At 39.4% G+C, this 12165-nt stretch overlaps 1 protein-coding gene across 1 annotated transcript in view; it reads left to right on the top strand.

The window, feature by feature from the left end:
* The window catches only part of LOC123578636 (zinc finger protein 420-like), a 44347-nt gene that overhangs the window by 17144 nt on the left and 15038 nt on the right, over window positions 1-12165 (top strand). The window contains exons 3-4 of the mRNA XM_045441638.1: window positions 2054-2180; window positions 2674-2769. Of these exons, the coding sequence (XP_045297594.1) occupies window positions 2054-2180; window positions 2674-2769 (223 nt within the window). The remainder of the gene's footprint in view (window positions 1-2053; window positions 2181-2673; window positions 2770-12165) is intronic.

Here is a 12165-nt window from a genome sequence, read left to right as displayed (position 1 = left end):
CATACTAGAATCAGAAATAACTGTTTTATTTGTATCTTAATGTGTGTTTGTGTTGATAGTGTGAGTAAAACACCTAAGCATCATTATCTACAATTAGTTTTATGAGTTTCATGTCACTGAAAATATTGTTTGTTTTTGAGTAAGAGAGAGGCAGGGGCAGAGAGAGAGAATCCCTAGCCAGCTCCACACTGTCAGCACAGAGCCTGAGGTGGGGTTTGAACTGGTGAACTGTGAAATCATGACCTGAGCCAAAGTCATGAGGTGGACACTTAACCACCTGAGCCACCCAGGTATCCTTCATTGAAAATGTTCTAGTCACCAGTATACTTTTCTACATTTAATATCTATACAACTTTTTTGAATATTTATGGATGTGAGCATGGAATGTATAAAGGTGATCAATTTTGTGTGCATACCTTCTTTCCATCATTCTTCAGGTTTGACACCTGCTATGATCATTTGGTTAGGGGCCCCTCCGTATATTTTAGGTATCATTTTAGGTCAACTCCAGGTCAGATGACCTGAGTTAAAACCTGATCCCTACCACATACTGGATGCTTGAAAAAATATTCACATGGAAATAGAAGAATAGTGTGTCTGTTGTCTTAGACTATGATTTATTTTCCAATAAGTTATGAAAAATTCTGAATGCTCTCTACTAACCAGGAAATGCTTGGAAAGGTTTATTGCCGTTCTTGCTATTCTAGTAGTACCTGTAATTGTTATGAATCCCATTCAGTTCCAAGTTCCCCAAAAGTTCTTGTCTTTGAGTTCTTCTTCGTTATTGAAATATGTATCTCATGGCCCATAGACTAATGCCTTGTTAGAAATGCAGACATCTACCCCATCCTAGAACTCCTGAGCAGTATCTGCATTTACCAAGATCCCCAAGGTCCTGTTGTCAAATTCTAATTCATATTAGAATATGCTAAGTACATTTGTCACTCCCCAGAACTTTCCATTTAAGAAATAGGTAGCCCATGTACTGTATGATGTAAATACAATATTCAAAATGTATATGCCTGTGTTGATGCCTTAAGAAACACAGTATTTATGAAGGTTCTTACCTCCAAGGTAAAGAATATACTAGAGCATAATACTGGGTGACAAATAATCTTACCTGATCAAGCAGGAACTCACCTGAGCCAGAACAAGTTCTCCTGATCTAACTGAACTAACAGAAGTTCAGTCGTTGGTGAATCACAAAAACACTATACCAGGTGAGGATGTGAGCAAAGCAGAAATGATTTACAAGAAATAAGGAAGTCACACGGAGGAACTTCCAAATCGATACTCACGGAGGAAGGGGGAATGGTGTCCTTTCATTTAGGGTTAGCGTGGATATTCAGAAAGGGGAGGCCATCATCTTAGGCCAAGTGGAGTATAAGGTTGCACATAAGCCTTACGAGAACAGTTGTGTACATACTCTGCATATTTCATAGGAAATGAGGTTTGTGCTCCTCCTTGGGTGAGATTTTAGTATTATAATGAGGTAAAAGGGAGCTCCTGGGTGGCTGAGTCCATTGAGCGTCCTACTCTTAATTTAGGCTCAGGTCAGGATGAAAGTCCTGAGATCAGGCTCCACTCTGAGCATGGACCCTGGTTGGGATTCTGTCTCTGTCTCTCTGCCCCACCCCCACTAGGGCACGCTCTATCTCACTCAAAGACATAAGATGTAAAATAAAATTTATGTATGAGGTGAAGGTAACTGTACTCACTCTGTAGTTTAGTCTATTATGCGTTTGCTTAGGTGTGAGTCAGGGGTTAATCTCCAACTGAGCTCCTCCAAGCTCTTCCTCAGGGCAGTCATTACCTTTTGTTGGATGGTTTCTGTTTCCACTCCAGGAGACTATACCCATGGGGTGTTTTTGTGAAGTAAAAGATAAGATAGAAAAAGAGGTCAAGTAAAGTGTGGAACTAAGATGGTGGGCACAAGCACAAGCATTAAAGTCAGGTCTTGGAGTCCGGCTGGTGACATTAACTGCCTCTTTCATTTGACCTAGCATTATGAACTCTGCCTGTGGCCACTTGATAACTGTGTTTTTTATTGCAGGGATTGGTGACATTCAGGGATGTGGCCATAGAATTTTCTCAGGAAGAGTTGGGGTGCCTGAACCACAGTCAGTGGGAACTGTACAGGGATGTGATGTTAGAGAACTACGGACACCTCCTTTTCTTGGGTGAGGATAACTCCTTCCACATTGCCCAAACCATACTCAGGGATTTGTTCCTTCCCTTGAAGACCGACTCTTGGAATCTTCCTCTTTGCATGACTGGGATTCAGATCCCTGCAGTCAGGGAAAGAAGTAGGGGTTTGTGGATGTAGAGAAAAATCTTCATGATATTTCCTTTTCAGCTTTATCTTCCCTTCCTTAGGGTAACATCATTTCTATACATTAATGACAATTGTAAAGGCTAGGTGGCATAAAACGGTATCTTTTTTGTCTTAAATACCGATTTCTACTCATTATTGTCATGGTAGTACTCGGAAGTGGAGGTCAAGATCTGAACATGGAAAATTCATCCTGCGTGTTCTAAAGGGGATGTTGGCCCACAGCATTTCAGAAATCATTTTCAAGCTTCTACTCTGTCCTCTCTGCTCTACTAAGCACAATAGTGGATCAGAAGTTAGAATCTCCAACCACACTCATATTCTTTTTTTCTAATAAACAGGTCTTGTTGTGTCAAAGCCAGACCTGGTCATCTTTTTGGAACACAAGAAGGATGTCTGGGCCGTGAAGAGAAAGGAGACAGTAGCTACACACCCAGGTAGGTGGGAAGGAAGCGGATGACAGAGGTGAGGTCCAGTCGTGAAGGAGGAATTGGACCTCAGAATGTGGTTGAGCAGCTCTCCTTGAATGGAAATTAGGTTGACAAGGCCAGTTTTAGGTCCCTCCTTTCACATCGGGCATCTGCTTTCCAACACATCATGCAGTTACATTCTCAAAGGATTGTTCTTCAGTTTCACTGAAGGTCCTTCACATCCATGGTGAGGTCTTCCAGAACCTTATTGGTTCTCCATTGCTTGGAGGTCTTGGGGAAATCTCTGCATTTCTGAGGAAGCCTAGGTTAATCCATTTTTGAGTTCTGTTTTGCTTCTTGTGTGAAGTGTGTCAGGGTAGTGGTGGGCATCTTGGGGTTAGGTGCAGAAATCCCAAGAACGCTACTGGGAGACATCACAAGTTTTCTTGTTGATCCTTTCCAGGATTAAGGAGGCTTTCATTTTAATCATACAAAATAGAGGCACAGTAATTTCATCAGGTAATAAAGCAATTCCCTAAAATGAGAAAATATCGTCCTTTTTTTCACCTCAAAAGTTCATTTCTTGTGTTGCACGGTTGGCTCAGTTGGTTAAGCGTCTGGGTTGAGCTCAAGCCATGATCTTAGTTTGTGATTTTGAGCCTTGCATCAGGCTCTCTGCTGTCAGTGAAGAGCCCATTTGGGATCCTTTCCTTCTGTGTCCATCTGGCACATGTTCTCTGTTTCTCAAAAATAAAATATTAAAAAAAAAAAAAGAAAGTTCAGGATGCCTGGGTGACTCAGTTGGTTAAGAGTCCATTGCATTTGGCTCAGGTCATGATCTCAGGGTTTCTGAGTTGAAGCCCCACTTAGGACTCTTGGCTGACAGCCCATATCATGCTTGGTTTCTCCCTCCCTCCCTCCCTCTCTCTCTCTCTCTCTCTCTCTCTCTCTCTACCCTTCACACACTTGCTCTTTATCCCTCTCTCAAAATAAATAAACTTAAAGTGTACGTTCATTTGCTTTGTATTAAGTAAAATAAGAAATTTTCACTCAATGTGTTGCATTCCTCAATGGTGAAATAATTTAAAGCACCCATTATATTCATATAATTCTACATAAATTAATGCCATTATTAGTTAAAACTCATGGCCTATAATAAAATCTCAGTTGTTACTTTATTTCTTAATAATTGAATCCTTTTATGATTTTTGTCTTGTATAATATGAAGTTCCTGTGACTTTGTCATATGTTTTCATTTGAGTAGTTGTATATGAGATTCCTTTATGATTTATTATATCAATAGTCCTGATAAGACATGGGCATGTGCTTTATGAGAAGTGAGGGAGACAATTAGTAAACTTCCTATATTTAGAAAGGAGTTTTAATGGGGCGCCTGGGTGGCGCAGTCGGTTAAGCGTCCGACTTCAGCCAGGTCACGATCTCGCGGTCCGTGAGTTCGAGCCCCGCATCGGGCTCTGGGCTGATGGCTCAGAGCCTGGAGCCTGTTTCCGATTCTGTGTCTCCCTCTCTCTCTGCCCCTCCCCCGTTCATGCTCTGTCTCTCTCTGTCCCCCCAAAAATAAATAAACGTTGAAAAAAAAATTAAAAAAAAAAAAAAAAAGAAAGGAGTTTTAATTATAAATGTAATTTCACTTCAGGAAAAATTAAGTATTGTTTTTTTTTTTTTTTTTTTTTTACTTTTCCCAGAATGTATATGTATTTAATACCAAAGATTTTTTTGATAAAGTGATTGTTGGCCTATTTTACAATTTTTTTGAAACTTGTTTATTTAGAAATGAAAGGTTTTGGGGCACTTGGTTGACTCAGAGGGTTGAGCATCTGAGTCTTGATTCCAGCTCAGGTCATGACTTCATGGTTTGAGTTTAAGCCCTAAGTGCATTTCTGCACTCAGTGTAGAACCTGCTTGGAATTCCCTTCTCTCTCTCCCTCTCCCTACCCCCACTCCCTTTATCTCTCAAACTTATTAAAAAATTACAAAAAAGAAATGAAAGATTTTTATTTGATTCTAAAGAATGGATTATAGGGGAGCCTGGGTAGCTCAGTTGGTTAAGCCTTCAACTTCAGCGTAGGTAATGATCTTGGGGTTTGTGACTTTGAGCCCTGTGTCTGGCTCTGTGCTGAGAGCTCACAGCCTGGAGCCTGCTTTGGATTCTGTGTCCCCCTCCATCTCTCTTAGAGTCTCCCTGGCTTGTCCTCTCTCTCTCTCTCTGATACATAAACATTAAAAAATAAACAATTGATTATACCCTTAAATCTGTGTGATAGGAGGGATCTATTAACATAACACATTGTTTAATGTCTTAAGTGCTTAATTCACAAAAGTTTTCATTAGAGGTTTCCATGGTTGATTTTAAGGAACATTCTTTACAATTTTAATGCCCATGAAGATAAGCCAGTAATTAAAAATGTTCCTTTTTTATGGGTGCACAGTCACAGTTGAAAATTAGAGCTAAAGCTAGGGGTGCCTGGGCTTAGGTCATGATCTCATGGTTCGAGAGTCTGAGCTCTGCATCAGGCACTAGGCTGACACTGTGGAGCCTGCTTGGGATTTTTTCTTTGTTCCTCCTCTGCTTTACCTTTTTCTGTCTCAAAGTAAATAAGGTTAAAAAAAATATATATGTATATATAGTGGGCCTGTTTTAAATAGTTCATCATTTTTATGTAGAATTTTTTGGTTTACGTTTTGTCTGGTTTTGAAATTCCATAGTAATGTGCTTCCTTTTGTATGGAACTTTCCACAGCATTATTTAGGTTGGATTTTGCTTTTACCTGTGTATTTTGTTTTAGGGTGACAATTTTCAACTCATTATGTTTTTGGACAATGTGAGTGAGTCTAACTCAGATAAGATCAGCTTTATGCCCTTTGCTAATAAAAGTATCTATGTATTTGTAGCAGTATTACCTATGCATACTTGTGACTCATCTTGTGTATTTCTTTCCTTGATTAGTGGTAAATGAATGTTGTATCCTGTTTAGGTGAGTTATCATGCTAATAGAATTAATTTCATCATGTATTTATTGGTGAATGTATTGGCTGCATGTATTTTCATTCTGGTTACCTTAGAGAGTACTTAAAACATCTTAAAGGTATAGCAAACCTTTATACATGCTGCTAGTGCAGAGCTCAACACAGGGCTTGCTTTTTTTTTTTTTTTTTTTTTTAACGTTTATTTATTCCTGAGAGAGAGACAGAGAGAGAGACAGAGAGAAAGAGAGACCGACCCACCAAGCCCATGCAGGGGAGGGGCAGAGAGGGAGGGTGACACAGAATCTGGATCTCCAGGCTTCTTGCTGTCAGCACAGAGCCCAATGCGGGGCTCAAACTCATGAACCCCGAGATCATGACCTGAGCTGAAGTTGAGCACATAACCAAATGAGCCCCTGAAGCAACCCTCAACACAGGATTTGAATTCCCAAACTGGGAGAACATGTCCTAAGCTGAAATCAGGAGTTGGACACTTAACCGAATGAGCCACCTTCATGCCCCTAACACACTGTTTTAAGCCGATAGTGTCAATTTTATACAAAACTCTTCTACTTATCATCTCTGCACCTGTACCCACTTTATATTGATGACATCATAAATTCTTTTTTTATATTGCATATATTATTACCTAGATTTGATTTTTATGCCTTTATTTAAGAAAAAGTCTGTAGCAGAAATACATGTGACTTGTCCTACCTTGTTACAACACTACAGGTTTCTATAATTGTGTAAATATTTATACTTCTCAGAGAGCTTTATGTTATGTCTTTTCAGTTACTGTTTAGAATCTTTTTAGTTCAACAAGGACTTTTTAAAAAAAAATTAATGTTTATTTATATTTTGAGAGAGAGACAGAGACAGAATCTGAAGCAGGCTCCAGGCACTAAGTCTTCAGCAAGATCACAACACAGGGCACGGACTCACCAACCGTGAGAACATAACTTGAACCAAAGTTGGATACGTGACCAACCGAGGCACCCAGGTGCCCCTAGAAGGGCATTCTTTAACATTTTTGTCGGACAGATCTGCTGATAAACTTAGAGGGGTTTTGCCTTGGGAAAGTCTTCATTTCTACATGCATGGAAAACAGCTGTGCCAGGTAGGGTTTTTTGGTGGATAGTTTTTGATCCTTCAGTATTTGAATACATTGTTTCATGCTTTTCTTTCTATAAGGTCTACTGAGAACCCCACTAACAATGTGGTAGGAGCTCTCTTGTGCAAGATGAGTTGCCTTTGTCAAGCTTTTCAAAATTCTCTTTCCACTGGTCATTTTTGGTAGGTTAATTACAACGTGTCACTGTGTTCATGTCTTGTCTTTTTTCTTCTATTTTTACTTAAATTCTAATTAGATAACATACCGTGCAAAATTGATTTCTGTGTAATTCAGTGGCTCATCACTTACATACAGTGCTCATCATAACAATTGCTTTCCTTAATAGCTGTCATCAAGCAAACTGTCCCTCACCCATCTCCCACCATTGATACTTATCCTACTGTGAATTTACCGTGCTTGTGAATTTGTCTCTTCTTTCCACATACAAGAGAGCTACAAGCCTTTAGTTCTTCATGGAAACTCTCTGCCCCCTTTCACTCTGCTCTCCTTATAGGGTCCCATTAATGTACACATTGTTCCACTTGTCGGTGTCCCGTGTGTCCCTACACTTTGTTCTTTTACACATTTTTCTTTGGTCCTCTTAGGTAATTTAAAACAAGTGGTCTTTAGATTGTCCACTTCTTTTTTCTGCTTGATCAAGTCTGTTCCAGACTCTTTTGTATATTTTTAAATTCAGAGATTCTCCACTTAAGCTCCCAATTGTTTCTTATACTTTGCCTCTTTGGGCTTACGTTTTGGTCATGCATAGTTTTTCTGCTCTCATTTAGTTACCTGTTTTCTCTTCTTCCTCCATGGGCATCTTTATGATGATTTCTTCTTGACTTCTTTGTCATACCATTGATACTTCCTAATTAATTTAAGGTCAGTTTTGGAGATTTATTTCATTCCTGTGAGTGAAACAAGTTCTTCTATTTCTTTATGGCCTTGTGGCCTTTTGTTGAGATTAGTGAATTTAAGAAAACAGCTTCTGGGCTTAGGCTTACGAACTTGTTTGTACAGGAGAACACAAGTAATTGGTAATGTCTGAATTTTTGGAATTTCCCAGTGTACGGAAGTATAGTTACTTCTTTAGAGCCCATACCTTCCTCTGTTGTCCTCAGCTCTGTGGTCTGTCCAGTGTGTAAACAAAAGCTCATCTGTTGTCTCAGCATCCATCATAGTGCATCCAGCGGATGCCCTCATTCCCTCTGCTTCCACATCCTTTATGACAGAAACAAGTCCCTCAGGCACCTGCAAAAAAGCCAGATCACTGAACATAGAGGTCACTCCTGTGTTCATCTCCTGATGAGAGGTAACAGTTTTCACACAGTGTTGGCATGGAGCGTCAGGAAGGGTGAGTAGCTTTGTGGGCCAGTGTCACAAACTTTGTCTCTTTGATGTTTGTCTTCTTTTCTACTTGCCTGCATGGGCTGGGTTCTCCTAATTGCCTTCTGGAGCACTCACAAAGTAATTTAGTCCATTTTTGTCTCCATGGAGGAGCCACCGTCCTGATGCTCCCTATTTCTTCACTGCTGATATCCTGTGATGGGTATTAATTTTGGATATTAGCATTTAACATATATGCATGTGAGGATAGTAAGTGAGAGAACTGATCGTGTATCTTTTACTTGTGTCTTTTCATAACACCATAGGCTTGTTGGCAAAGTCAGGTAAAGAATATTCTTTTTAAAGAGTGATGTAGGAACAAATGCAAGTTGTGGTTCTTAGTATTTTCAGTCAGTGATGACTTGGATGAAGATGGAGGGTAGAGAAGGGCAGAAATGAGGTTACGACAGATATCGCCAAACCGGGACAATTGCCCTTAATGGAACCCATACTGCCAGAAAAGATCACTTGTATAAAATACCTGGGGGAAAACCCCACCTTAAGTCAGTTCTATTTGAATCCCAGGACCAAAATCCATTTTCGTAAAGTTTTATTTTTTTAAATATTTATTTATTTATTTTTGGTTGCTTCCCATTTTTTTAAGTATGATATTTATTGTCACATTGGTTTCCATACAACAACCAGTGCTCATTCCAACAGGTGCCCTCCTCAATGCTCATCACCCACCCTCCCCTCCCTCCCTGCCCCCACAAACCCTCAGTTTATTCTCAGTTTTTAAGAGTCTCTTTTTTTTTTAATATGTAAAATTTATTGTCAAATTGGTTTCCATACAACACCCAGTGCTCATCCCAAAAGGTGCCCTCCTCAATACCCATCACCCACCCTCCCCTCCCTCCCACCCCCCATCAACCCTCAGTTTGTTCTCAGTTTTTAACAGTCTCTTATGCTTTGGCTCTCTCCCACTCTAACCTCTTTTTTTGTTTTTTTTTTTTTTCCCTTCCCCTCCCCCATGGGTTTCTGTTAAGTTTCTCAGGATCCACATAAGAGTGAAACCATATGGTATCTGTCTTTCTCTGTATGACTTAACTTAGCATAACACTCTTCGGTTCCATCCACGTTACTACAAAAGGCCATATTTCATTCTTTCTCATTGCCACGTAGTATTCCATTGTGTATGTAAACCACAATTTCTTTATCCATTTGTCAGTTGATGGATATTTAAGCTCTTTCCATAATTTAGCTATTGTTGAAATTGCTGCTATAAACATTGGGGTACAAGTACCCCTATGCATCAGTACCCCTGTATCCCTTGGGTAAATTCCTAGCAGTGCTACTGCTGAGTCATAGGGTAGATCTATTTTTAATTTTTTGAGGAACCTCCCCACTGTTTTCCAGAGGGACTGCACCAGTTTGTATTCCCACCAACAGTGCAAGAGGGTTCTCATTTCTCCACATCCTCTCCAGCATCTATAGTCTCCTGATTTGTTCATTTTAGCCACTCTGACTCGTATGAGATGATATCTCGGTTTGGTTTTGATTTGTGTTTCCCTGATGAGGAGTGACGTTGAGCATCTTTTCATGTGCCTGTTGGCCATTTGGATGTCTTCTTTAGAGAAGTGTCTATTCATGTTTTCTGCCCATTTCTTCACTGGATTACTTGTTTTTGAGGTGTGGAGTTTGGTGAGCTCTTTGTAGATTTTGGATACTAGCCCTTTTTCTGATATGTCATTTGCAGATATCTTTTCCCATTTGGTCGGTTTCCTTTTAGTTTTGTTGACTTGTTTCCTTTGCAGTGCAGAAGTTTTTATCTTGATTTAGTCCCAATAGTTCACTTTTGCTTTTAATTGCCTCGTCTTTGGGGATGTGTCAAGTAAGAAATTGCTGCGGCTGAGGTATGAGAGGTTTTTTCCTGCTTTCTCCTCGGGTTTTGATCATTTCCTGTCTCACATTCAGGTCCTTTATCCATTTTGAGTTTATTTTTGTGGATGGTGTAAGAAAGTGGTCTGGTTTCATTCTTCTGCATGTTGCTGTCCAGTTCTCCCAGCACCATTTGTTAGACTGTCTTTTTTCCATTGGATATTCTTTCCTGCTTTGTCAGAGATTAGTTGGCCATACTTTTGTGGGTCCAATTCTGGAGTCTCTATTCTATTCCATTGGCCTATGTGTCGGTTTTTGTGCCAATACCATGCTGTCTTGATGATCACAGCTTTGTAGTAGAAGCTAAAGTCTGGGATTGTGATGCCTCCCGCTTTGGTCATCTTCTTCAATATTACTTTGGCTATTCGGGGTCTTTTGTGGTTCCGTACAAATTTTAGGATTGCTTGTTCTACCTTCGAGAAGAATGCTGGTGCAATTTTGATTAGGATTGCATTGAATGTGTAGATTGCTTTGCGTAGTATTGACATTTTAACAGTATTTATTTTTCCAATCCATGAGCATGGAATGTTTTTCCGTTTCTTTGTATCTTCTTCAATTTCCTTCATAAACTTTCTATAGTTTTCAGCATACAGATCTTTGGTTCGGTTTATTCCTTGGTATTTTATGCTTCTTGGTGCAATTGTCAATGGGATTAGTTTCTTTGTCTTTCTGTTGCTTCATTATTAGTGTATAAGAATGCAACTGATTTCTGTACATTAATTTTGTACTCTGCGACTTTGCTGAGTACTGAAAGCTTGGCTTCATCTTTGCCAATTTTGATGCTTTTGATTTCTTTTTGCTGTCTGATTGTTGATGCTAGAACTTCCAACACTATGTTAATATCGGTGAGAGTGGACATCCCTGTCGTGTTCCTGATCTCAGGGGGAAAGCTCTCAGTTTTTCCCCATTCAGGATGATATTAGCTGTGGGCTTTTCACAAATGCCTTTTATGATATTTAAGTATGTTCCTACTATCACGACTTCCTCGAGGGTTTTTATTAAGAAAAGATGCTGAATTTTGTCAAATGCTTTTTCTGCATCAATTGACAGGATCATTTTATTGACAGGATCTTTATTAATGTGGTGTATCACATTGACTGATTTGCGAACGTTGAACCAGCCCTGCAGCCCAGGAATGAATCCCACTTGATCATGGTGTAGAATTCTTTTTATATGCTGTTGAATTCAATTTGCTAGTATCTTAATGAGAATTGTTGCATCCATATTCATCAGGGATATTGGCCTGTAGTTTTTTTTGTTTTTTTTTTTTTTTTTTTGGTGGGTCTTTGTCTGGCTTGAGAACCAAAGTAATGCTGGCTTCATAGAATGAGTCTGGAAGTTTTTCTTCCCTTTCTCTTTTTTGGAACAGTTTGAGAAGGATAGGTGTTAACTCTACTTCAAATGTCTGGTAGAATTCCCCAGGGAAGCCATCTGGTCCTGGATTCTTACTTGTTGGGAGATTTTTGATAACTGATTCAGTTTGTTCACTGGTTATGGGTCTATTCAAGTTTTCTACCTCTTCCTGTTTGAGTTTTGGAAGTGTTTGGGTGCTCAGAAATTTTTCCACTTCTTCCAGGTTGTCCAGTTTGTTTGCATATAAGTTTTTGTAGTGTTTCCTGATAATTGCTTGCATTTCTGAGGGATTGGTTGTAATAATTCCATTTTCATTCATGATTTTATCCATTCGGGTCCTGTCCCTTTTCTTTTTGAGAAGCCTGGCTAAAGGTTTATCAATTTTTTTTATTTTTTCAAAACACCAACTCTTGGTTTCATTGATCTGCTCTACAGTTTTTTTAGATTCTATATTTTTTATTTCTGCTCTGATCTTTACTATTTGTCTTCTTCTGCTGGGTTTGGGGTGTCTTTGCGGTTCTGTTTCTATTTCCATTAGGTGTGCTCTTAGGTTTTGATTTGGGATTTTTCTTGTTTCCTGAGGTAGGCCTGGATTGCAATGTATTTTCCTCTCGGGACTGCCTTCGCTGCATCCCAAAGTGTTTGGATTGTTGTATTTTTATTTTCATTTGTTTCCGTACATTTTAAAATTTCTTCTCTAATTGCCT

Source organism: Leopardus geoffroyi, chromosome E2, assembly GCF_018350155.1.
Source record: "Leopardus geoffroyi isolate Oge1 chromosome E2, O.geoffroyi_Oge1_pat1.0, whole genome shotgun sequence".
Taxonomy (NCBI): Eukaryota; Metazoa; Chordata; class Mammalia; order Carnivora; family Felidae; genus Leopardus; species Leopardus geoffroyi.
This window is presented reverse-complemented; position numbering and strand designations above follow the sequence as displayed.